The sequence below is a fragment of the Caretta caretta genome, chromosome 2, assembly GCF_965140235.1.
Source record: "Caretta caretta isolate rCarCar2 chromosome 2, rCarCar1.hap1, whole genome shotgun sequence".
NCBI lineage: Eukaryota > Metazoa > Chordata > Testudines > Cheloniidae > Caretta > Caretta caretta.
In genome coordinates this window covers 154,819,853-154,845,859 of record NC_134207.1, presented here as the reverse complement: position 1 = coordinate 154,845,859, position 26,007 = coordinate 154,819,853, and the positions used below count along the sequence as shown (strand labels likewise).

General features: G+C 45.0%; 1 protein-coding gene and 1 long non-coding RNA gene across 2 annotated transcripts in view; one reads left to right on the top strand and one right to left on the bottom strand.

Moving 5' to 3' along the window:
- Window positions 1-26,007, top strand: part of AHRR (aryl hydrocarbon receptor repressor) — a 150,545-nt gene that overhangs the window by 30,527 nt on the left and 94,011 nt on the right. Inside the window, exon 3 of the mRNA XM_048839433.2 lies at window positions 1,570-1,751. Coding sequence (XP_048695390.2) covers window positions 1,570-1,751 — 182 coding nt within the window. The remainder of the gene's footprint in view (window positions 1-1,569; window positions 1,752-26,007) is intronic.
- The window catches only part of LOC142070840 (uncharacterized), a 31,747-nt gene continuing 29,769 nt past the window's right edge, over window positions 24,030-26,007 (bottom strand). Inside the window, exon 3 of the long non-coding RNA XR_012666763.1 lies at window positions 24,030-24,547. This is a non-coding gene — a long non-coding RNA (uncharacterized LOC142070840). The remainder of the gene's footprint in view (window positions 24,548-26,007) is intronic.

Genomic DNA, 26,007 nt, shown 5'->3' with positions numbered 1-26,007 from the left:
TACTTCCATGCTTTGAAATGTTCCTGGGTATACCCACTAGATGAAGCAGAGTTTCCCTCTGAATCTCTCCTAACCCTCCCCCCCACCCTGCTGCGCACTACATAGATAAAAAAGTATTTTCTGACATGCCCTGGAAAGTGGGGATAGCACAGCATTATCCCACCACTCCTGAGACAGGGTCTTGGGTGGAAGACCTTGCCTCTTCACCTGTGCCCCATTCTTGGGAGAGTGTTGGGGAGGCCACCTTTTCACCTATTAATCCAGGTTATACCCATTGAATAGAAATGAGGAAAAAAATGCTTTAGAGCAAGGGGTAAAGAGGACCCAATCTTGCTCAGGGACAGCAACACATAAACAAGATGTGGGCATCACCAATGCTTTTCCCCTTCCCACTGCCAAACCCTACCCCTACAAACCCCAGCTGCCCTCTGTCTGACAGACTGCTGAAACATACCATTGACAAACCACTCGATCCTGGGAAGGCGTTTTACAATTGGTGGGATCATGGCTTGTCACTGGAGATAGTTCAGGTTTAAAAACAAACAAGAAACAGATAGTGGCCGAAATTCTGTACTCGCATGTGGAAGTTCAATGGAATCTGCCTGTATATGTCCAAGAGCAGATTTTGGTCCACTTACTCTAAATAAATAAATGTGTAAAAATTGCAGCACTTTGTTTAGTTACTGAGGCTGCCTTACACATTGTCAGAATTGATATATGTAGCACAATGTGTGTTTAATGTGTGTTTAAGTTACATTCGTAACTTACACATCACCTCTAAATTTGGCCCTGTGATAATTTAAGTTGGCATAACGTACACAGTGAGGGGACTGGACTCACTCCAGACTTCTTGGGTTTGCTTAGACTTGCCTCTGAATTTGGTCCTCAACCCCTCTCCCCCCACATTCCCCTTCTTGATACAGGCCGTCTGGCCTTTCAGTCTGGCAAGGCAGGGTGTGCAGAGGTTGCATTATCTTCTAATGATATTAATTGTAATACATTTGAAGAGTTATGTTTGTAGCAAAGTGGGTTGTGCATGTTTCCAGCCCTTATGTGCAGGGTATGTGTGTGTACTTGGGGTCTGAATCCCAAATAAGGAAAGCATTAAGGTGTAAGAAATCTTTAGTTTTTGTTAGGAAAATGAATATGAGTGCATCAGGAAATGTCAAGAATGGTATCAGAATCTTAACTGAGAATTAAATTACTTTTTATGTGCTTTGTAATTGCAGAGATAATTGATCAATTCTGTGTTTTATGCTGTAGGAGTACATATTACAATCCCTTTGTCACCTGAGATCATTAGAGAAGGAAGTCTTACATTTTTATTTGTTGCTTCATTCCCCACTGATGACTGAATAATTGTATTGAACTAAAAACCTTTCTTCTCTATTACAGTAAACATGCTTTGTATAATGAGGAAGGCAAATGAAGAATGGCTAAATTTTAAATAATTTTATGGATTCATTCACCTAAAAGATAATCTACAAGTTTCTGTGAATAGCAAATAGTGTATCAATGTCCCTGTATGCAGGTGTAATGAATGATTAACAATACTTTTTCCCACCACAGAAGGCCTGCCGTTGGGAATGAAAAGTCTAATCCTTCTAAGAGACATAGGGACCGTCTGAATGCTGAATTAGATCATCTGGCCAGCCTCCTGCCTTTTCCACCGGACATAATATCCAAGTTGGACAAACTTTCTGTCTTGCGCCTTAGTGTCAGCTATCTCCGGGTCAAAAGCTTCTTTCAAGGTAAGTCTCTTAAATATATCAAACACTTCAGTGAGGTTAAAGGGATACTGTTAACTTAAACATATTTTTCCACTTGTTTGCTTTGTGCATAGGACACCACTTTGAGTATAATCAGTTTCCTCTGTTATAGGTTTTTCAAACAATGATGGGATAAAAACGTATTTTTAGAAAATAGGAAAATTGTAAAACCACAAAAAATTTCAGGGAGACTCAGGGGCACATGTAATACCAGAAACTACTTTCAACTCATTTTTTGAAATTGACTAGATGTCAAGGTGATAGTATCCTTTTAAGTAGGTTGTACAAGTTAAGCAACAGCTGTATGGTGACTTTATCTGCATTTAATGTATGCCTAACAGGAAATAGACCTGGATGAGGGGCCAAAGGGATCACTTTCTTTCAGGAGAAGTGAAATGTGAAATCTCAAGTGTTGACTAAAGCCATAATGGGCTGCACTTTGTTTTTGCTGTTGTCTGGCACACTGTATAATCAAAACCAAATGTGTACGTGTGGATGTCTGTAATAAGAATTCTTCCAAATTTGCAGACAGTTCTAGTTTCTTCTGTTAATGAAGTGTATGGGTATTTCACCATCAGAAAATATTACATACAGAAGTTGGAATATAACAACGTTGGCCTGCCAAGAAATGTTACTCTTAAAACCCAAGGAAATAAAGCATGTGCCTCTGTTGCCAGCTATTCATCAAATTCTCTTCTACTGCTTATAGTAAGTCAATAATGCAGAAACTAAAAAGTGAACATCAGTGAGTACTGAGATAATCACTTTTAACTGAATCCTTGAGTTCCCCACTACATGCCAATAGACAATTGCTTCTCTTTCATCCTCATTTCTTTCTATTCCTAGCTGTTTTTAATTTTATGTCCTGGCAGACCTCTCTCTGGGAATCTAAGGTGCCTGAGAAATACCAAGTTAATACGTCTTCTATTGAAATCATGGCTGATTGTGTCAGGCAATTTATGGTCATGAAAGATATAATGGCCCAGATCATCACTCCTAGAGTTTCAGAGGAACAGCCGTGTTAGTCTGTATTCGCAAAAAGAAAAGGAGTACTTGTGGCACCTTAGAGACTAACCAATTTATTTGAGCATGAGCTTTCGTGAGCTACAGCTCACTTCATCAGATGTTTACCGTGGAAACTGCAGCAGACTTTATATACACACAGAGAATATGAAACAATACCTCCTCCCACCCCACTGTCCTGCTGGTAATAGCTTATCTAAAGTGATCAACAGTTGGGCCATTTCCAGCACAAATCCAGGTGAGAAAACCTGGATTTGTGCTGGAAATGGCCCACCTGTTGATCACTTTAGATAAGCTATTACCAGCAGGACAGTGGGGTGGGAGGAGGTATTGTTTCATATTCTCTGTGTGTATATAAAGTCTGCTGCAGTTTCCACGGTAAACATCTGATGAAGTGAGCTGTAGCTCACGAAAGCTCATGCTCAAATAAATTGGTTAGTCTCTAAGGTGCCACAAGTACTCCTTTTCTTTTCACTCCTAGAGTGTGCACATGAATCCCCCCACTCCAACCCTGACATGTGAAAGGCAAGTCTTTGGCATCTTCTCTTAGCAGAGTCTCCTCTGTGGGATCATGGGGACATGGTGGAGACTGGGTGGGCCAGGAGAAGAAGCAGGTGGACCAGTTGTAAGGATAAGTGGATGCACACCTTTACTCCCTCCCTCCCTGCTGAGAAACCTCAGAAGATATTATGGCACCAGGACATCTTACGTTTTCCACAGGGCTGCCTCCTCCATAGGTGTTCCAGAGCAGGGAGGTAGAGGTTCCAGAGCCAATCCAGCCATACAGGACCTCTGCATGGCTCTGCCAGGTTTGAGGTCAAGGCAAACACCACTCCTTCAATGGTATGATTTGGAGAGATCTCTGAGAGGGAATCCTTGTGCAGATTTGCTCTCCACCACCCCTTCTGGCAGGTTTTCAGCACAAGGGGATGATCTGGGCCATTATTTTGTCCCTGGTGGCTGGAAAACCAGGAGAGATCATTTAGATAAAAGCAGTTTTGGAAATCAGGAAGGGAAATAGCACTCCTTAACAGGGTTTTAATTGCTTTGTGTCTGCTTGTTGCCAGATCTGCAAAATCAGGATTTCCCAGACCTGGGAGTTAATATCCATAGCATACTATTATTCACCAGAGATCTCCTTTGGGATGCTATATTAAACCTTAAGTATTCTATGCATAAGCAGATGTTGACAAAGCTCTTTTGGGAAGCTTTTGCTGGTATAAAGGGAAATTTATTAAATTCAATAGAGAGACCACTTTTGCAGGTATTTGTCTTCAACTGCGAATGCCAATTACCTAAGAAAACATAGGCACATATCGAGTGAAGGAGAGAGAAGCAGTCTTTCAGGCAACCGGGACCCTAACCAATTAAGACTTCATGGATTAGCACTAACACCTTGAGTTCCATCTCCAAACCTGTAGGAATCCAGTGCAGATCTCAAGGCTCTGGTCTAATGTGTTCCATGCATGAAACTCTGCTTAATAATTGGGCTGTAACATCAGTTTCTGGTTTCAGAGCGGCAGCCGTGTTAGTCTGTATCCGCAAAAAAAACAGGAGTACTTGTCGCACTTCAGAAACTAACAAATTGCATCCGATGAAGTGAGCTGTAGCTCATGAAAGCTTGTGCTCTAATAAATTTGTTAGTCTCTAAGGTGCCACAAGTACTCCTGTTCTTTTATCAGTTTCTGGGTGATCTCAACTTAGCATCCCATGCAGAATGCATTACAGCAGACTAGTCATGAGGTGACAAAGGTTCAGATAACTGTGGTGAGGTCCACATTGGAGAGACGATCACACCCATCTCACCTTACACAGGTGAAGGAAAGTGCCCTTGGCCACGGTGACAATGGGGTATCCAGGATCTAATAAAATTTGTAGGCCGTGCACATTTATTATAAATGGTGGCTGAACTCCCTCCATGTGGGGCACCGATATAATCTGTCCCAATTCCACCAGATGCTTACCTCAACCTACCAATATTATCATGGTATTATCCAAATTAAGTTGCCGTTCCTCTTCCCTGCCCCAAGGCCAATATAGACACTATGCTATTTGTTCGTTTTTTTGTTTTTTTGTTTTTCCCTCTAGTTGGGTTAGACATGATAGACCTGGGTGTCACCTGCAAATTGTATACATATCAGCCCATGGGGCAGAGAAAAAAATTGCCCACAAATATTCTTTAGGTTCCTTCAGAAAGATCAGAATGGACCCATTCCAGCAGCTCCACTGACCCCTTTTAGGGACTGAAGGTGGGTTGACAAAACTTCATGATGAACTGTACCAAAGGCTGGTGACAGATCTAAAGGAATCAGGAATGTCACTTTCTTTGCCCACTGCTAGAACAGCTAATCCTAATGGAGCAGGGACTGCCTTTTTATTAGATATTTGTACCGCACCTGGCAGAATAGGCTATAATCCTGATGAGGGCCTCAAGGCAAAATCACAATACAAACAATAATAATAATTTTCTATTCCATACCCTAGCCTATAACCTGATTGGCTGGGGTCAAGGAAATTTGAGGACTAAAACTGCCAGAGTTGTCTTGCCACTGCCTTTACAATGACTTTCCCCAAAAATGAGACTATACTTAGCCAGACTGGCAGTTTGAAGAGCTGTTTGGTTTTTCTACTCACTGGACTCACGATAGCTGAGAACTACTAACACTCTGTCCTCCTTCCCCCATGTGGAAAATACTTACTGGACCCAATACTTCTCTTGGTGACCTTCAGCAGCCAGGAAGGACAAGGATCCATCTCACAGGTTGGAGGTTGAAGCTGCTACAGCACCTGCATAATCTTAGTGGACAGTACTGATGGAAAATCAAGCAGAACACTCTCATTGATTTTCCCACTGAGACACTGCTCTGTTTTATGGCAGTAGACAGCTCAGTCCAAATTGGAGTGGTTTTCTCTGCAAAATAATGTAACCCTTCTGCCAGGTGGAGCCGGTAGCAATCAGGGCCAGGTTCAATATCTAGGGGTTCCTTTTCAACAATACAACACAGAACTAGCTTGAGCCCCCACCCAGTAAAATTACACACCATCCTTGGGCACCTCTGGGAGGCACTACTTCCCCACTCGTAAGCACAGAGTCTGTGTGTAGAAAAGAAACTTTTAATGAAAGGAGAGAAATCACCTGACATTAATTAGGGAAAATGCCGCAAGCAGGATTCATAAATATAAAACTGTGAGCAGGACACCCACCACAGAGTGCGTGGGGCGGAGTCTTCTGCCTCATGTTCTTGAGTTCTACAACCAAAAGTTCCTTTACTGTGCCCCCCTCTGCTTCCTCACCATGCCCCACTCTCAGTGGTTGTCCTTGGTTAGTGAGGACCCAGGTTTCAGAAGTGTATCTGTGGGAGTTCACCTTCCACCTGGGGAAGAAGACACCTGGCTCACTCCACCATCTGAGCACTTGTTTTGGGTGGCCGCCTTGCTGGCCGCTGCTCCTCACTGCCTGGCCACCCTGCCGGCCGCTGTTCCTTGCTGCCTCCAACCAGCTGACTATTTGCCACTTTCGCCAGTTGCACACGCTGGCCACCTGTCAGTCACCTGCTGCCACCTGTGTCTTGTCTGTGATCTCTGCAGGTCAGTCTCTTAGTGATTTTTAGCTCTCAGCAGGCTGGGCAGAAACACTGCCACACCACAAGTGATTTCAGCTCTCAGTGAGTACTTAACATAACAAAAAGGTTCCTAATGAAGCCTATTTAGCTCTTTCTTTGAACAGTGGGGAGTAACAGGCTAAACCAGGCCGGGAACCCTTAGGGAGAGTCCACACCTCCTGGCTGGGACACCTGTCCCCGCCCCTCTTACTTTCACAGGGGTCTGGCATTTGAGCCCCTGGCTTAACGAGGTCCTTTCATCTGAGGATGACCCCCTCATTTGAGACAGGCTAAGTACAATTCTGCTGCTTTTTATTTATACAGTAAAGACAACAACATTGATAACAGCATTTCACTACCCCTGTATACAGTATTAAAATGATTTGTAACCCAACACCAGCAAAATTTGATCACTTTAAGGAACACCACTCTATCTGCTGGGTATCTAAGCCCAGTAGGTATGTTCATGTAAATACAGTTTTCTCCTGAAGTCTCTCCCACTCCCAGCTAGCTGTCAGGGGAGAGTTCATTCAGACCCTGCTTACAATAATATGCAAATTCATCATGCAGAGAAAAACTTGACTCTAGCTGAGTGGAGGCAGCTTGGATTCATGAAGCTTTCCACTACTCAGAATAGTTCTGCCTGTGCAAGACCTTGCAGGTGCTGTGGTGGAGGGTGAAGAAACCACTTTGCCTCTTGAGGAGTCATGGCATCTCTATGTTGCAGTTGGTCAAACTTGGCACAAAACTGATGCCACCAGGATCTTGTTATCTCCATTCTCATTTAATCTGTGAACCATGGTGACCTGTACAGGCAAAGCTGATGGAGAGAGCATCTAGAGGCCACTATGTAGTTAGTGAATGACAAATGATGACTATACAGCCCTGTCAACCTACTGATAGAGGCGTCAGTTGGATGAACATTTGCCCTCAAGACTGCCTGGTAGGTCCATTGGTTTCATCAGTCTCAGAGGAATGGCTGTCAAAACATGCCCTTTGCTCCATAAGGCTAGGAAACCTACATCCTGAAAGTCAAGAAGACAGTGGTCAGTCCATGACAGCCCTATTTCTCCAACCTGCTCTCAGCTCAAACACCAGATCCCAGTATTGCATGAAGTGAAAGCACAGAAACACATGTGGCTGTAGGAGGGAAGTGAGTGAGGGGTGGAGTGAGCAGCAGCTCCTGTTGGGGCTGTCCACAGGATGAAAGGTTTTCCCAAGTCTGTACCTCTCGACTGAGAACAGTGGGGCACTGGGGGACCCTTCCAGCCTCAGCTTCCACCATCAGCTCCCAGCCTGCTCCAGCTTGGAGGCCGCCTGTCAATTCTAATTGTTTGGCTCTGTCCCACTCCACATATCAGCACAGAGCTCCCTGGAGCCCCTGCATTCATTCAGGAAGGTGGCGGAAGGGCTGGAAAAGAAGAAATACAATCTGTAATTGAAACATGAAAGAGACAGTTATAAAAACAAACTCCAGAACTCTCTAGATTTAAAAAAATTAACCATTCTTTAAAGGTGAACTGCAAAGAGAAACACAGGTACTTTTTTCCACCCATTCTCATCCCTTTATTATATGCGATGAAGACCGAATAATTGTTTTCCTAAAAGAAAATGATGTTTGTTTATTTTATTTATTTTTAATAAATAAGAAATGTGAGGCTGTGGAGAAGCTGTGCCAAACTTTAGGGACATGGAATCTGACATCATGTTCCAGATTGAAACCAGAGGTGTAGCTGCTGCTGTTATTCCAAAGAACAATATTCTCCTCCTCCTCCTTCTCCTTCAGTTATTTGGTAGCTGGTCAGCCATCACCCCCTTCTGTTTCCAGAGTGCCTCTTTCTCTTTCTGAACCCACACTGGAGAACTTCTGTCCCCTTTCTACCTGGCTACTGGTTTTACCTTCCTACCACTTGAACCCCAATGGACTCTTCTGCTGCCTCAACCACCCTTCTGCCTGAAACCATAATGGGGAACTGTGAACACCACCTCTGTGTGGCAGCTCTTTCTCCCCAGGCTGGTGGGTGGATAAAAGCAAAGGTGGTCTCCATTACATGCCTCTAAAACAGGGGTCTCAAACACACAGCCCGCAAGCCGCATGCGGCCCATGGAGTTATTTCCTGCGGCCCACCATAGGCGCCCACTCCCCGCCTCTGCCCGTCACCCTCCCTTCTCACTCCCCACCGAACGTGCCACGTCCCCGCTTCTCCGCCTACCTCCCAGTGCTTCCTGCCTCCAAACAGCTGTTTGGCAGTGCATAGAACTTTCCAGGAGGGAGGGGGGAGAAGGGGGGATGCGGCGTGCTCAGGGGAGGAGGTGGAGAAGAGGCGGGGCCGGGGCGGGGACTTTGGGGAAGGGGTTGGAATGGGGGCGAGGAAGGGGTGGGAAGAGGTGTGGCGGGGCATGTACTGAAGTGTCGCTAGATATCTCTTGTGGCTATGGTAACACCCCTCTTTTCATTAGGTGCCAGCAATGTGCTTGGTAAGACCTCAAACAGCTTACAGTCTAGCAGAGATACACAGGAGACAGGATGCACAGGAAGACCCAGAGGGGGGATTCACTTGGAGCAGTCTGGGAGAGGGGGTTGTTTATTTGGGCATCTGTGGCATGATTTGAATCATACCTGTCATTCCCCTTGGCTTCAGGGCTTTGTTGCAATGCACATGTTATCAGAGCCTGTTCTGAAAGGTGCTAAGCACCCTGAGATCCTACTAGTCTCAGTCGGAGGAGAAGGCACCTCAGCTCCATGCAAAGGAATTTCTAACAGAGAGATGACCTAAGGTGGGGGATTCAAAACCTGCGTCCCAGCCCCTTGCTGTTCTGGGCTGTGATCTGGGCCTGAAAGGTGCTGGCAGCTGCCTTCTGTGAGGTTCAGGACATGCTTACCGCCAGTGGCTCTTAGCCCATCATTCCCATCAATCCCCATCAGACCGCATGACAGCTCCCTCTGCTTCTGCAAGGGTAATGGCAACGTTTGGAAGTACATATATATGTGAATAGTTTTTCTCTTCCATGAAGATTAACAAATCTGTGTTAAGGTCAAGGCTCACTGATGAACATTTGCAAGCAACACTGAGATTGGTTTCGTCTCAGGATATCAAACCTAATATTGATGCTCTGGTTGATGCAAAATGCTGCCAGCTAAGTGGCCAAAAATGAAATGACTGTCAAAATTAGCACTAACTTTTTGCGTTACAGTTTTTAAAAAGTTAATACATTGACTTTTAATAGCATACTATATTACTCTTCCTTTTTTTTGTTTTTGACTATACTTTTGTATCGTTGTACGAAAAGGTTTCAGTGATGCGGCCCTCGGGCCAATGTACTAGTCCTCATGTGGCCCTCTTGGTGTTTTGGGTTTGAGATCCCTGCTCTAAAATGTTCCTTGTCTCAAGGGACATCTCACATTCAAGGAACATCCAAAATTACCTGCATTCCACATACATTCGGTGTCCCCTCACATTTATTATTAAAACTCATTTACACCAGAAATAAAGTATAATGAAATTGTGGTAACAGAAATAGTTGTTTATCCAAAAGGAAGAAATTGCCATCACTTTAAACTACGTGCACAAATAGCATTTGTGCCCCTCATATGAGGTCTAGGGTATGTATACACTACGAAATTAGGTCGAATTTATAGAAATCGGTTTTTTAGAAATCGTTTTTATATATTCGAGTGTGTGTGTCCCCACGGAAAATGCTCTAAGTGCATTAACTCGGTGGAGTGCTTCCACAGTACTGAGGCAAGCGTCGACTTCCGGAGTGTTGCACTGAGGGTAGCTATCCCACAGTTCCCGCAGTCTCCGGAAATGAGATTCAAAAGTTCGCGGTTCTTTTCCTGTCTACCTGGCCAGTGCATCTGAGTTGAGAGTGCTGTCCAGAGCGGTCACAATGGAGCACTCTGGGATAGCTCCTGGAGGCCAATACCGTCAAATTGTGTCCACAGTATCCCAAATTCGACCCGGCAAGGCCGATTTCAGCGCTAATCCACTTGTCAGGGGTGGAGTAAGGAAATCAATTTTAAGAGCCCTTTAAGTCGAAAAAAAGGGCTTCATCGTGTGGACGGGTTTACATCGATTTAACGCTGCTAAATTCGACCTAAAGTCCTAGTGTAGACCAGGGCTTTGTGACCTATATTTGAGTCTGGCCAGTAAAGAGGTATGCTCAATGACCTGCTTGGGAGGAGGCAGAGAGACTCAGAAGACTGGAGTGGAGGAAGGGGTGACCAGTTGCAGTGTGGTTGATGAAGGCCTGAGATATTGATCTTTGGGTGAGAGCAATAGCTGCAGCTCAGGTCTAGCATTGTATTAGGTTCCAGTCCTTCATAGTTTGTTGATTTCTGTGGAAATAAGTCAGAATTTGATTTTTTAAGTAAAAAGTTAGTTACAAAACCCCACCTCCCACCCCCAAATAAACAAAACAATAGCAAACATTCACAACATTTAGGCCCTCACTTGACATAATAAAGGAACCCAAAAGGGCAGAAACATAATACTTGTTCTATTTTGTAGTTCTTTAAAGTAAAGGCTGATACTAAATTGGGAGGTATTTCAAACACCATTGAGGACACAAGTAATGAAAATGGACTGAGACACAATGCAGAAGGACACAATGATGCTAGAAATATAGCCTAATAAAAATGAACCTGGAAAATCAACCTAGAAGTGCAAGCTAATTCATGTGGGAAAACTTAATCCTAAACAATGATGTTCAGTTGGGGGAAGAACCTGGAAAGTAGGAATGAACAAAAAAGCCAAATGTGTTTTTTGGCCTGTATACATAGAGGGCTCATGTCACAGAACAGGAAGGTGATAGTCCCTCTCGCTGTAAAATCAGTGTGACTACATCTGGAATATGGCATTCAGTTATGAACACCTCTGTATTGGAAATATGTTAGTACATCTGGACGGAATTGGAGTAAATGCACATAAATGACTATAGGACAGGTGGGAGGAAGAAAGAGTACAGTAATTAAATGTGTATAGCTTGGATACAACAATCATGTGCTTGTATTTAAAGGAAGGATGTATTGTAAAGAAGAGGAGGGATTGTTTAGGATACTTCATGGGCACAATTGAGGAGATATGGGATGAAGGTGAACAAAATAAAATTTAGGTTGAATATCAGCTGAATATCCCATTGTGAGTTCTGTTAGACTGAGCAATATTCTTACAATTGCAGTAGGGTAGACCTGCAATGTTAAAACTAGACTGGAGAAAGCACTGTAATGTACTACATGCACATACCCTGTCTTCTGGATTTGAGCTGCCTTTTAGTTTAAAAAGAAGTGATTTGTACATTGAAAATTATATACCACAGCCAGAGTCCCCCAAAATACACTTTTTGTCAGTAATATCATAACAATTTATATATGGCACTGAAGGCTCAAGCATAATAATTTGCTAGCCTCTTCATGACATACCTTCAACAGCTACAGAAGCTGGTACTCAGACACGTTTAGTCACCACTAGGTGTCCTTTCAGTAACTGCGCCTAACATAGCACGAGTCCATGGGTAGCACAAGTGTTCTGTTTATAAAGTTCAGTAGCCAATTAGAGTACATGGAGCAAGTTCACCATATTGATTTCAAGAAAGAAAATAATTTCACAGATAATTAGAAATTAAGAGATTGAAAATACTCATCTAGTCCTTCACCAATAACTACGCTAAGTTTGTTACCTACGGCATATGAAGGTAAATAACTTGTAGTAACTAACGCTTCTACTTTACATTAAATTATACAAGCAAAAGATGTAGTTGCTGTTCCAAACTGTAGATATCACTGTCATGACAGATTTTCCTAGTATTCAATTTAACTTTTTCTTTGTTGAACTCCGCCACACCATTTCTGTTTATATTTCGTTGGACTACAAAATAATTTGTCCATATTCATGGTGTTTACATGCTTCAAATATCTGTAAACAGTTGTCAACTTTCCTATTAATAGTTTCCCCCCCAAGCTATACAGAGTTATTAATTTCACTAATTCCTCATAAACGTTCCTATGTGGTTTGCAGCCATATCACTGCAATTTCACCAGCTCTCTCACAGAAAGCAACATTAGGCTGTCTCAGTGCTAGGCTGGAAGACACCAGGTTCTACAGGAAGTTGTTCTGGTGATTCAGCACCTTACCCCTCACTTCTGGATCAGTATCGAACCAATGCTTCAGTTTGGTGTTAGATGGCTCTGTGCTGCTGCTGTTGGTGTCATCTTTCAGATGATATTTACAGCCCTGGCCCTGGTGACTTATGAGCACTGAAATACCTTTCATATGAGTTGCAAGACCAAATTCCTGGCCATATTCCAACTTGGTTAATTGTATTCTGCCTTTCTAAATTTCTCTATCACTTCATTTAGATCAGGTATTCTTGACAATCTGTACCAAAAGCATATTGTAGTTTTGCTGTTGCCAGTATAATGATATTGTGTTCCACTTCAGAATTGGCTACATTTTGTTGGTGGGTTAAATGATTCCCTTTATGTATAGTTTGTAACTCTGTAAAGTAATCATACTACTCTGTATATAATAACCATATTTTGCCCTTATATAGCACCTTTCATCTATAGGCCTTCTACAAACACTAATTTTAGCCTGCCAATACTTCTGAGGAAGGTTCTATGATTCCCATTTTACAGAAGAGAGATCAAGTGACACAATGAACCAGTGGTTGATTCAAGAACAGAACCCACAACTGATTCTCAGTTCACTTCTCTAACCACCAGAATCTGCTCTAGCAATTGTTGGGGAAATGAGTGTGTTCTTTCACTTTCAGTTCTTTGGCATCGATATTCCTGTACACAGAAACTTAGAAATTGGTAATGAGTGTTGCTAAATACGAAGCTTTAGCTGAGAAACATAAAGGCTTTAATATGGATCATTTTTCTTTTACAATATTGAAGGAACAGGGATACCTTTTAATACTTCGGTCCTTTTTGCAGATGTACTACATTTCAACTAGTACTGTGTTGCCTCCCTATCTAATATTCTGAATATTAAAATGATTTACATAATAATGAATGGTTACATATTTAAAAGCCATCCTTGCCATATTACTTTGACCAATCACATTTATCCACTCGCCAGATTTAGTCCTGCATTTACCTGGAAGGCTGAAAATTTGGTACACCAGCATGTGAATACATATAGAACATAGAGGATGGTGAATTAGCTATGGGAATAAATGCATTAAAATTATTTGCAAAATTTGAATTGGGTCATTGTCCAAGCTTTCCCAAAGTTTGTAGTTGTTTAGAGTGAGGATTATTTGTTTGAAACATTATAGCTAAAGGCTCATCACAATGGACTTCAGAGCTGAATGTCTCCAGAGTCTGGGAATATTTGGATGTGGGCACAGCATCAATTAACTACTTCAGTGTAGTGGTGCTGTGATGAATTTGGAGTTGCCTGTAATAATTTCTGTACACTGTATCTTGATCTGGTTATTGTGATGTTTACTGTATGCATATATTGAGTTAATATATGGGGATGGTAGGATTGTCAGGAAATACATCCAGAAAGTGGGAGAAAGATCCAAATATACGGGGGGCGGGGGACAGGGGGACGGGACTTTTTGGCCTGAGGGCCACATCTGGGTATGGAAATTGTATGGCAGGCCATGAGTGCTTACGAAATTGGGGGTTGGGGTGCAGGAGGGTGAGAGGGCTCCATCTGGGGTGGGGCTGGGGATGAGGGGTTGGGGGTACAGGAGGATGCTCTGGGCTGGGACTGAGGGGTTCAGAGGGCAGGAGGGGGATCAGGGCTGGGGCAGGGGGTTGGGGAGTAGGAGGGAGTCTGGGGGGGACAGGCTCCAGGTAGCGCTTACCTCAAGCAGCTCCCAGAAACAGTGGCATGTCCTCCATTTGGCTTCTACGCAGAGGTGCAGCCGGACAGCTCTGCGCACTGCCCTGTCCGCAGGCGCAGCCCCTTCAGCTCCCATTGGCTGTGGGTCCCAGACAATGGGAGCTAAAGGGGCAGTGCTTGGGAAAGGGGCAGTGTGCGGACCCCCATGGCTGCCCCTATGTGTAGGAGCTGGAGGGGGGACATGCCGCTGCTTCTGGGAACCATGCAGAGAGGGGCAAGACCTCAACCCCCGCTCCCCGGCTGGAGCGCCAGAGCAGGGCAAGCCCCGGACCCCTCTTCCCAGCGGGAGCTTGAGGGCTAGATTAAAACGTCAGGAGGGCCAGATGCGGCCCCTGGGCCGTAGTTTGCCCACCCCTGAAATATACACTTCTCAGCAAACACTTGAGAGACAATGTTGCAAGAGCCATTTGCTTTGATGCCCTTGTGAGTGCAACCCCCTTCTGGGGTTGCTTGACAGGTTTCCCCAGAAATGAATCAGTCCCTGTGAAGGGGACGGGAAATCAAAGACACAGGAGGGGTTAAAGAGACAGACACTCTCTCAAGGGCCTGACCCTTATGGGGGCTCTACTTGAGTGTAGTAATATAGGGCCAAGTGAACCTCAGTATGAAGTTAGGACCAGGTAAACCTCTTCTCTCTCATGAATTTCTCTTAGTTTCAAAGCAAGGTCTTATAGTTTGTTCATTAATTTCTCTTGACTGGAACAAGTGTTAGTCAGGGTGTCTCTAGGCCTAGCATTTTGTGTTTCATTTTCTTGGTACACAGCCATCTAGTGTCAGGTTCTGTGTTTGTCTCTGTGCTGCTGTAAATCCTTGCTGCCATTTGCCACTTGAGAAGATGAAATGGTCCCTTCATTCAGCTTGTGAATGGGACAGATATGGCAATTTCCTGCAATATTCTTGAAAAACATCATTGAATTTAAGTAGCTTTGGAGTCCATTGTATTAAAAATGCAAAGTTTATGTATTATTGTGGAATTGTATATAACTTCTATAGTGGGGAGATATGACAATGTAAACCCTGGGAAGTGTTATGAGTTCTGAAACAACGTGCCACACAAGAATGAACTTTTGCGATAAACAAAGTTAAAAGGAATTTCCCAGGAAATCTCTAGGGGTGAGTGTATGCAAACATTACATGTTATGTTATGTGAGAACTCAGCCTTTTGAAACTTTTGTCCTGAGGAGAGGACCTTTGTCTGCTGATCACCTGTTATATTAGGACAAGATCAAAGGCTCAAACTGTATAAAGGAAAGAATGTACGATTCATGGGATGCTTGTTCTGCCCTAACAGCTGTTCTGAACTTATAACCAGAATAAAATCCCTTGGTGAGGTTTGAAGGACTGACATTTCCCCTCCTCACCCACCCTCCTTTGCCCCTAACTCCTGCACTGTGGCCCCTTTTCACCTAACCCCTGCACCCCCTCCTGCATTTGTAATGCTTGCCCTCCTCACCCCCCTCTTCACTCCTAACCGCTGCACTGTGCCCCCTTTGCCCCGAAACCCTGCCTCCCCCCCGCATCCCTAACCCCTGCACTATGCCCCCTTTGCCCCAACCCCTGCACCCCTCCTGCATCCCTCTGCGCCTCCCTCCTGTGCCCCAACCCCTGCACCCCCTCCTGTGCCCCTATGCCTCCTGCACCCCTAACCCCTGTACTTTGCCCCTAACGCCTGCACTTTTCCCCCTTTGCCCCCAACCCCTGCACTTCCCTCCTGTGCCCCAACCCCTGCCTCCCCTCCTGCACCCCTAACCCCTGCACCCCCCTCCTGTGCCCCTGTGCCTCCTGTGTCCCAACCCCTGTATTATGCCCCCTTTGCCCCAACTTCTGCATTCCCTTCCTGCGCCCTAACCCCTGCACTCTGCCCCCTTTGCCCCTAACCCCTACACTCCCCTCCTGTGTCCACACGGGGAAACTGATATGGCTGCATGGAGCAGCTGGCATTGCTGCTTGCTGTCCCCTCCAACGCCACTCCTGCATGCCCCACTAGGAGGCTGTGAGTGGGGGAGCAAGGAGCAATGTCAGGGCTCCCTGCATCCAGGTCACTTTCCCCACCTGGGCTGCGTAAGGGGAGAGAAGCAAAGCAGCAGCTCCTGATGCTTGCTTAACAGCACAGCCCAGGTGGGGAAAGTGACTTGGATGCAGGAGCACTTGCTGTTGCTCCTTGCTCTCCCCCCCCCCCGACAGCCCCATGGGGGGGCACAGAGGAATGTAGGGGGGAGAAGTATCTGTGTGTAATCACTCCCCCCCACACTGGGAGGAAGCAGGGAGAAATCTGGGTGCCCCCTCAGCTAAATTCCCTCTCAGCTGCGCAGCTGCCTATTAAGCCCTGTGCAGGGGCTTAGGGCACAGTACGGACCTGCTGTGGTGGGGAGAGGAGCCTCTCCCCGCCAGCTCCAACACGGACCTGCCCCTGACTTGCCGCAGCCGGGGGAGAGGAGCCTCTTCCCCACCCCAGCCCAGGTGCTGCTGTGGGGAGAGAGAACTGGGGGAGTCCTCTCTCCCCTCTGTAACCCCCAGGCAGCCTGCACCCCAAACCCCTCATCCCCGGCCCCATCCCAGAGCCCATACCTCCAGCTGGAGCCCTCACTCCCCTGCACCTCAATCCTCTTCGCCAGCCTTGAGCCCCCCTACCACACTCCGAATCCCTAAGCCCCACCCCCACCACATGAATTTTGTTATGTGAACCAATATGAAGGTGATGTGTCACACAACAAAATTCATTCCGCACATGCATGGGGAAAATTAGAGGGAACACTGCCCCCCATGGTGCTCCCCTGCCAGCTGGGAGCAGTTTCTAACTCTACACTGGCAGCACACACCTCTGAGCTGCTGCACGGTCCCCACTTGACCATGGCGCCCTTAGGCGGTCACCCAGGTGGCCCACCCCTAAGGCTGACCCTGCGCTTACTGGAGCCCCTTATTGGAGTGGGGGTGATCTCGGGTAAGCTTATTAGCAGGCATGTAGGTTCTTTTATTATTTTAATATGTTTTGTCTGGAAAGCTTTCACCTTAAGACTAAATGTACTTGCTTAGATAGAGGTGTGTGGTACTTTATAGCTGTGAGCAGTTATACTGTTTAGAGCCTTGGTAAGAAAACAACATGCAGACGCTGATGATTTAGAGTGTCTGACTTGCTGGAGAACTCAGAGTGTAGGCAGGGAACTGTACAGTCTGGAAAAACCCTTGTCAGGAGGGAGAGAGACACGGATCTTCTCTTAACAGAGGTGCTTGCTGAGGAGCTGGGAGCCTACAAGTAGGTGCCCTTGGAGGACAATGAGGGGGAAATGTAGGTGCAGTTGTCCTAAGCTGTGACAGTTACTAACCATAGCAGACCATTTCTTTCCCCTAACAAAGTGGGGCTTAGTTTCTACAGGATGCATTTAAAGTCCTTTTAGACACAGCTTCTCACTTCTGAAACTTCTCATATTCAGTCCCTTTGATTCAGCTTTTTTCATGTGGACAGAATTAGCACACTGTGTGACTTCCATCGTTCTTTCTGATTTGCCACTACTTTTATGTTAGAGGGTAACTCCTTTTCTGTAGTTTCTTGCTTTTTTGGGTCTAATCCAATTCCCACTGACTTTAATGGAAGTTGGATTGGGCCCTCTGAGAGGGGAAAGAAACACAGAATTTTCCCCATTTGGCATTATTCCCAGTACCTCAGTTACTTATAGGTTGTTCCCACTTTCATCTACACATCGTATTTCTATGCCTTGTGGATCTTCCAGAGAAAAGATGTATGAGTTGTCCCTACTTATTTTATTTGAGTGCAAGTTCTTTAGATTAGGCTCTCCTGATGGGGCGGGGGGGAGGCTGTTTAGGGAATTATGCTTTGTGGCCCTAGCGATTTGAACAGGGCTGACCTTTGCAATACCACCTCAATTCTCAAGAGGGCTGCTTATTCAGCTAGGGGATTCCTCTCTATTATCAAATGATCAAGGTTCCCTAGAGGGATTCCTTCAGTTCTCAGGCTTTCCTAGGAGGTCTAAGCACAAGATTCTTGTTTTTCCAGGGATTTTATCAATGGTAAGTTTTCACCTAAAGCCTTTCCTGGGAGTGCCAGATTCTTTGCATTCTGTGTAAATATGCTGCTGTTGGTATGGGAGATCATATGGCACAGATCAGTAAGATCTGCTATCTGGAGATATACACTCGAAGAAACCAAATAAGATTTTTTTTCCTTATTTAGTATTGTTTTTGTATTCATTGTAATTCATTTGAATTTTATAAATAGTAATCTTTGGTTTAAACTGAAACCTATATTTTCAATTTCAGCCCCAGCATGTGTGTTTAGGTTGGAAGGCTGCATTGCTGGAGTTAGAGCTGTTAGTCTGAAAAAAAGAACCTGGCAGATAGATTTGAATATTTGTTTAAAATAAATGTTTCTTTTAGCTAATTGAGTACATGTGTAAATTCACTCAGTAACGAGAAACCTGTGACTTAAAAAACAAAACAAAAACCCAACCCAAAACTTTGGAGTACATATTGTATTAGACCACAGTAATAGTTTATTATGTTGACTATTAAAGTATGCCAATGCATTAAAAATATATATATATTAAATAATGACCACAACTCAAGAAGAATATTTATAAATTGGAGAGGGTTCAGAGAAGAGCTGTGAGAATGATTAAAGGATTGGAAAACATGCCTTATAGCAGTGGTTTTCAAACTTTTTAGGCTGCGTATTCCTTTCTAAACAATGTAGTCTACCACATACCCCCATCTGAGTTATGGGCATAATATACCTATGGTTAGATTGCCATGTCTTTCTAAATAAAATGCATAGTCTTCTATTACAGGATTTTTCTCATGTACCCCGATGAGAGCTTGTGTACCCCTAATGGTACTCGTACCCCAGTTTCAAATCACTGCCTTATAGTGACAGGTTTCAGAGTAGCAGCCGTGTTAGTCTGTATTCGCAAAAAGAAAAGGAGGACTTGTGGCGCCTCAAGTACTCCTTTTCTTTTTGCCTTATAGTGATAGACTCAAGGAGCTCAATCTGTTTATTGTAGGAAAGAGACGTTTAAGTGGTGACTTGATGGCAGTCTACAATACCTGTATAGAGAACAAATATTTGATAAGGGGCTCTTCAATCTTGCACGATCCCAGTGGCTGGAAGTTGAAACTAGACAAATTCAGACTGCAAATAAAGCATACATTGTTAACAGTGGGGATAATTAATTATTGGAACAAATTACCAAGGGTTGTGGTGGATTCTCCATCACTGAATTTTTTAAATCAAGTTTAGATATTTTTCTATATGCTGTAGTTCAAACAGGAATTATTTCAGGGAAGTCCTATGGCCTGTGTTATGGTAATCAGACTAGATAATCACAGTGGTCCCTTCTGGCCTTAGAATCTATAAATCTATTACTTATCCATAGTATCCTGAGAAGACAACAACTAACACCAAAGACACCAAAAATACAACTACTGTTCTTGGAGTAGCTGACAACCAAGGCAAAACCAATGGCTGTATATTACTACAATATTCAGAGTAGCGAAGTATCAAGAACTTGTCAGCCGAAGAGGCACCATTCACAGATGCAAACTCTTTCTTTTCTAGATATATTGTTGTATTCATTTTCATAACACCACAACAAAATAAAAGAGGAAACAATGTTCTACTGAGTAAATGATGCGTAAGTAAATCTTTGATGGAAGCTCTTCAGTCTGTAAGTCATTATCTAATCAACTGCTATAACATGACGTCAGTGGAATTTATTAGAAGTGTCAAGAAGGCTGGCTCTGCACGCTCATTCCTGAAAGCCTGGCGGGTTTGTTACTGAAGAAGTGGCTGCATACCCCTTTCCCTTCACACATTCCTTTCTAAAGAGTGGATTACTCCGACTTTGTTTTCCTCATTGTGTGTAGAGGAACAGTTTTATTGCACCCTAGCTGCTTATATCAAAGTTCCACTTTTTTCCTCCCCACAGCTCTTTGGGGAAATCATTTGGTTCAACTGGCATGTTCTGCTACACCACCACATGCTCATGGCTGATGGGAAGGAGTGGGGGATTCTCCAGACTCCTGGGAGTGGGTTGGACGCTCTGCCTGTGCCCCAGCTGCTGCAAGAAAGTCGGAGGCTCTACTTCCTCCTCTTGTCTGCTGGAAGGTGGAGATTTCCTTCCTCCAGCAGTAAGTGTGCTCTGACAGGAAACAGGGCTGGGTAGTCTAGTTGAGTGCCTCTTCTTGGCCACTGACCAGACTGCTATGATGTGATCCAGTTGCTGAATCCCTGGGTGTGTTAAGCCTCCAGAGTCTGAATGGAGTCTAGGCACTGAGCCTGTCTTGGTGTCCCTAGGCACTCTTGGGATGCAGACCCTTTGTCTAGCACTCCCCCTCCAAGAGCTGTGACCAAGCAGCCCATGGCCCAGACCGTAGAAATAGTGCTGGCCCCTCAGGCTTCCTCTGTAGCTTAAACACATCCTCTTCCAGAATCCAGCTGTGTGGTGTTCTGGGTCCACAGTTCTCTTCTTCCCGGGGCATGTGATCGGTGTAGTGCATGGAATGCACTGACACTTTGCACAGGATTCTAAAACCATTACTCTTTACTTAATCACATAAGAAATACACAGATCTAAACAAAAATAATGAACCCGACGCACATTTCCCTGCCTCCGTTTCCTCACCAGTCCAGAGCATCTAAAGTCATCTGGGGCTGCAGTGCATGGCTTGCATCTGAAACATGGAGCCATCTCTCCTGAGCTCACCTTCTCTGACCTTGCTCGTCTGTCCCCTTCCTCTTTCCTGCCCAAAACTTCCTCTATGGCTCTCTCAGTCTTCCCCATGGGAGTCCTTTTTAAATTCCTGGTTTGTCACTTCTGTCTTTCTGTCCGGTTTGGAAATTTTCCACTCTCTCCCCTTCCTTCCTCCCTGCAGATAAGTTGGGGGAAGTATCTTCTCCCACCTCCAGCCAACTGACTGTCATTCAGGTGATTCCACCTGAACAGGCGGGTTTTGAGTTCTAATGACCCTCGATTGTCCCCATCTGGCAGGGAGGTGACACAGCTTTGCCAACAATGGTGGATACACGTAGAGAGGCTTCCTGTGATACAGCAATTTCATAATAATAACTTGACAGTGTCAACCAGAGTTTATAAGTTTTACAGACAGGTTCCCAAATCATCATGTTAGCCTCCACATCTCTGTGTTTTGTAGTAGAGTAACTTGTCTGAGCAGGACTTAACTTTCTTTGAATGAGCCTGAGTCCAGGAAGGGTAAGAGGACTCGAGATCTGCATAAATTCCCCTCATCTGCAAATAGCAAGAGAATGTTTTAGAGCAAGGCTCCATGCCAGTGGCAAATTCTGAAGCTGTCTCCAAATTACCTTGGCTATTTCTGTACTCATGGAATAATGGCAGAGAAGTGGCCTTAATTATAAATAAATGTCAGTTTTGCATGGTACTACTAAGTTTGCTTTTGGACTTCAGTAAAGTGTATTTAATTATTCTGAACCTTTAAGTAGGCTGAGTATGCTTTTACTGTAGCTCCTTTTTCAGTTTGTGACCTACATAGCAGTTTTACAAATGCTTTAAAGTTAATTGTATAGTAAGCTGCAACAATGATAAAGGAGGTGAACATTATGGGAGTCACAGTAAGGTATATTTGCAGAAAAAGTGGCTGATATTTGGGAGGAAAGGGGGTTTATATCAATCTGAATATTCCTGATGCCATCAGAACTTAAAAACTAAGGTGGTTTGGGCACTTAAGAATGCCTTCCACTCTAGACTTCTCTGTGGAATTAATGGCTTCATGCTCTATCTGTATTTGATGTCTTACACTGTTAGCACTCTGCAGCGTTATGCAGGAGATTGTTACTTTGTTCCTACATATTCTCTTACTTACCAAAAGCTATCAAACACACAACAAAAACATAATTTTGCCTGCGGACATTCATCTACGATGTCAAGCCTCATAAGTTAACCGATGTTAGGGTATTGTCTACACTACGAAATTACTCCGATTTTACAGAAGTCGATTTTTGGGAACAGATTGTATAAAGTCGAGTGCATGCGTTCACACTAAGCACATTAATTCGGTGGTGTGCGTCCACAGTACCGTGGTAAGCGTTGACATTCCGAGCAGCGCACTGTGGGTAGCTATCCCACAGTTCCCGCAGTCCCCGCTGCCCATTGGAATTCTGGGCTGAGCTCCTAGTGCCTGATGGGGCCAAAAATTTGTCGAGGGTGGTTTTGGATAAATGTCGTCAGTCAACTCTCCCTCCGTGAAAGCAATGGCAGACAATCGTTTCGTGCCCTGTTCCCTGGATTGCCCGAGCAGACCCCATAGCACAGCAAGCATGGAACCTGTTCAGCTCACTGCAGCAGTTATGACCATTGTAAACTCCTTGCGCATTATCGTGCAGTTTATGCAGAACCTGAAAAACCAGGTGAGGAGGCGATGGCAGCGCGGTGACGAGAGTGATGAGGACATGGACACAGATTTCTCTAAATCTGCGGTCCCCGGCAATTTGGAGATCATGGTGTTAATGGGGCAGGCTCATGCCATGGAACGCTGATTCTGAGCCCGGGAAACAAGCACAGACTGTTGGGACCGCATAGTGTTGCAGGTGTGGGATGATTCCCAGTGGCTCCGAAACTTTCGCATGCGTAAGAGCACTTTCATGGAACTTTGTGACTTGCTTTCCCCTGCCCTGAAGTGCAAGAATACCAAGATGAGAGCAGCCCTCACAGTTCACAAGCGAGTGGCAATAGCCCTGTGGAAGCTTGCAATGCCAGACAGCTACCGGTCAGTTGGGAATCAATTTGGAGTGGGCAAATCTACTGTGGGCGTTGCTGTGATGCAAGTAGCCAACGCAATCATTGAGCTGCTGCTATCAAAGGTAGTGACTCTGGGAAATGTGCAGGTCATAGTAGATGGCTTTGCTGTAATGGGATTCCCTAACTGTGGTGGTGCTATAGACGGAACGCATATCCCTATCTTGGGACCGGACCACCAGGGCAACCAGTACATAAACCGCAACGGGTACTTTTCAATGGTGCTGCAAGCACTGGTGGATCACAAGGGACCAACATCAATGTGGGATGGCCGGGAAAGGTTCATGACGCTCGCATCTTCAGGAATTCTGGTCTGTTTAAACGGCTGCAGGAAGGGATTTACTTCCCAGACCAGAAAATAACTGTTGGGGATGTTGAAATGCCTATAGTTATCATTGGGGACCCAGCCTATCCCTTAATGCCCTGGCTCATGAAGGCGTACACAGGCACCCTGGATAGTAGTAAGGAGCTGTTCAACTATAGGCTGAGCAAGTGCAGAATGGTGGTAGAGTGTGCATTTGGACGTTTAAAGGTTCGCTGGCGCAGTTTACTGACTTGCTCAGACCTCAGCAAAACCAGTATTCCCACTGTTATTGCTGCTTGCTGTGTGCTCCACAATCTCTGTGAGAGTAGGGGCGAGACGTTTATGGCGGAGTGGGAGGTTGAGGCAAATCGCCTGGATGCTGAATACTCACAGCCAGACACCAGGGCTATTAGAAGAGCACAGCAGGAAGCGCTGTGCATCAGAGAAGCTTTGAAAACCAATTTCATGACTGGCTAGGGAACCCTGTGACACTTCTGTTTGTTTCTCCTTGATGAAAACCCGCCCCCTTGGTTGACTCTAATTCCCTGTAAGCCACCCGCCCTCCCCTCTTTGATCACGGCTTGCTTGCAAAGGAAATAAAGTCACTATTGTTTAAAAACCATGTATTCTTTATTAATTGATTATAAAAATAGGGAGATAACTCACAGGGTAGCCTGGGTGGGGTGTGGGAGGAGGGTAGGAGGGAAGGAAAAGGCCACTTCAAAACTTGTTGAATGACAGCCTTCTGTTGCTTGGGCTGTCCAGTGGGGTGGAATGGTTGGGTGCCCAGAACCGCCCCTACCCTGCGTTCTTGGGCATCTGGGTGAGGAGGCTATGGAACTTGGGGAGGAGGGAGGGCGGTTAAACAGGGACTGCAGTGGCAGTCTGTGATCCTGCTGCCGTTCCTGAACCTCCACCAGATGCCGGAGCATGTCCGTTTGATCCCACAGTAGCCCCAGCGTTGCATCCTGCCTCCTCTGATCTTCCTGCCGCCACCTCTCATCTCGATCATCCCTCCTGTCCTCACGTTCATTGGCCGCTTTCCTGTACTGTGCTACTGTGTCCCTCCACACATTCTGCTGAGCTCTGTCAGTGCCGGATGACTGCATGAGCTCAGAGAACATTTCATTGCGCGTGCTTTTTTTTCACCGCCTTATCTGAGATAGCCTTTGGGATGGAGGAGGGTGGCTTGAAACATTTGCAGCTGCAGGAGAAACAAAAGGGAGTGAAGTATTTAAAAAGATACATTTTACAGAACAATGGCTATACTCTTTCACAGTGAACAACACTATTCACATTACATAGCACATGAGATTTTGGTACAAGGTCGCATTTTGCATCTTATATTGAGTGCCTGTAGCTTTGGTGTTAGAGATCACACACACAGTGCTGGCAACAGAATTCGGCTTACAGGCAGCCGTGGTAAGCCACAGTCTTTCGGCTTCTGCAACCTTCATAACAGCAGTGCCCTCCTTTCCCATACCAAGCAAAACCAGTTGAGTTGGCCATTTAGTGCTGCGGTTTTTGTGTTAACCTGCAGCAGCAGAAACCAAACTAATCCCTTCCCATCCAATTCTCCGGGATGATCGCTTTACCCCTCCCCCCACCGTGTGGCTGGTATCAGGGAAGATCCCTGCTAGCCAAACGCAAACAGCTCCGCGCCAATGGCCTCCCATCCCAAACCACTTGGCTAACTGCTGGGAGGATTTCTTTTCAGCTGCAGGCAAACAGCCCAGTAGGAACGGCCACCTCTGAATTTCCCCTTAATTAAATTCCCCTATTTCAACCAGGTTACCATGAACAATATCACTCTCCTGAGGATAACACAGAGAGATCAGGAATGGATGTTGCTTGAATGCCAGCAAACACTGGGGCCATACGCTGCCAGGCTTTGTCATGCAATGATACCAGATTACTTGCTACTAGCATGGCGTGGTAAAGTGTCCTACCATGGAGGACGGAATAAGACTGCTTTCCCCAGAAACCTTCTGCAAAGGCTTTTAGATTTCCTCCAGGAGAGCTTCATGGAGATGTCCCTGGAGGATTTCTGCTCCATCCCCAGACACGTTAACAGACTTTTCCATTAGCTGTACTGGCCATGAATGCATCCCAAGTCCTCAGGGCAAATTAATCATTAAAAATGCATGCTTTTAAAACATGTATTATATTTAAAAAGGTACACTCATCAGAGGTCCCTTCTCCAGCTTGGTTGGGTTGGGAGGGTATTTCAGTCAGGGTGATAAAAAGATCCTGGCTGTCGGGGAGAACAGTGTGCTGTGTGCTCTCCTCAAGAGCAGGAAATGGTAAAGGGGGAGGGTGTCTTTGGCTACTAGGGAGTTCTCCCAGGGTTGGTTTAGCACTGTTGCTGGAATGACAGGAGTACTCTCAGGACTATATGACATGTTGGTAGAAATAATGATGGCTGGTCTACACAAATGTTCCCACCATGGAGCTGTATCAGTGCTAGACCAGTGCTGGGAGAAGTCAATAAAATATTCAATTTTAGATGTAGCCAGTAGGCCTGATTTTTCCATTGCTCTTCCCCTTGTGTAACCATTTATTATATTTCTAATTTGATAACAATTGACATGTACTTTGTACTCAATCTGCACTGGTGTAAAACACTGTCAAGGTGCAGGGCAAGAGAGAATCTGGCCCATTGAG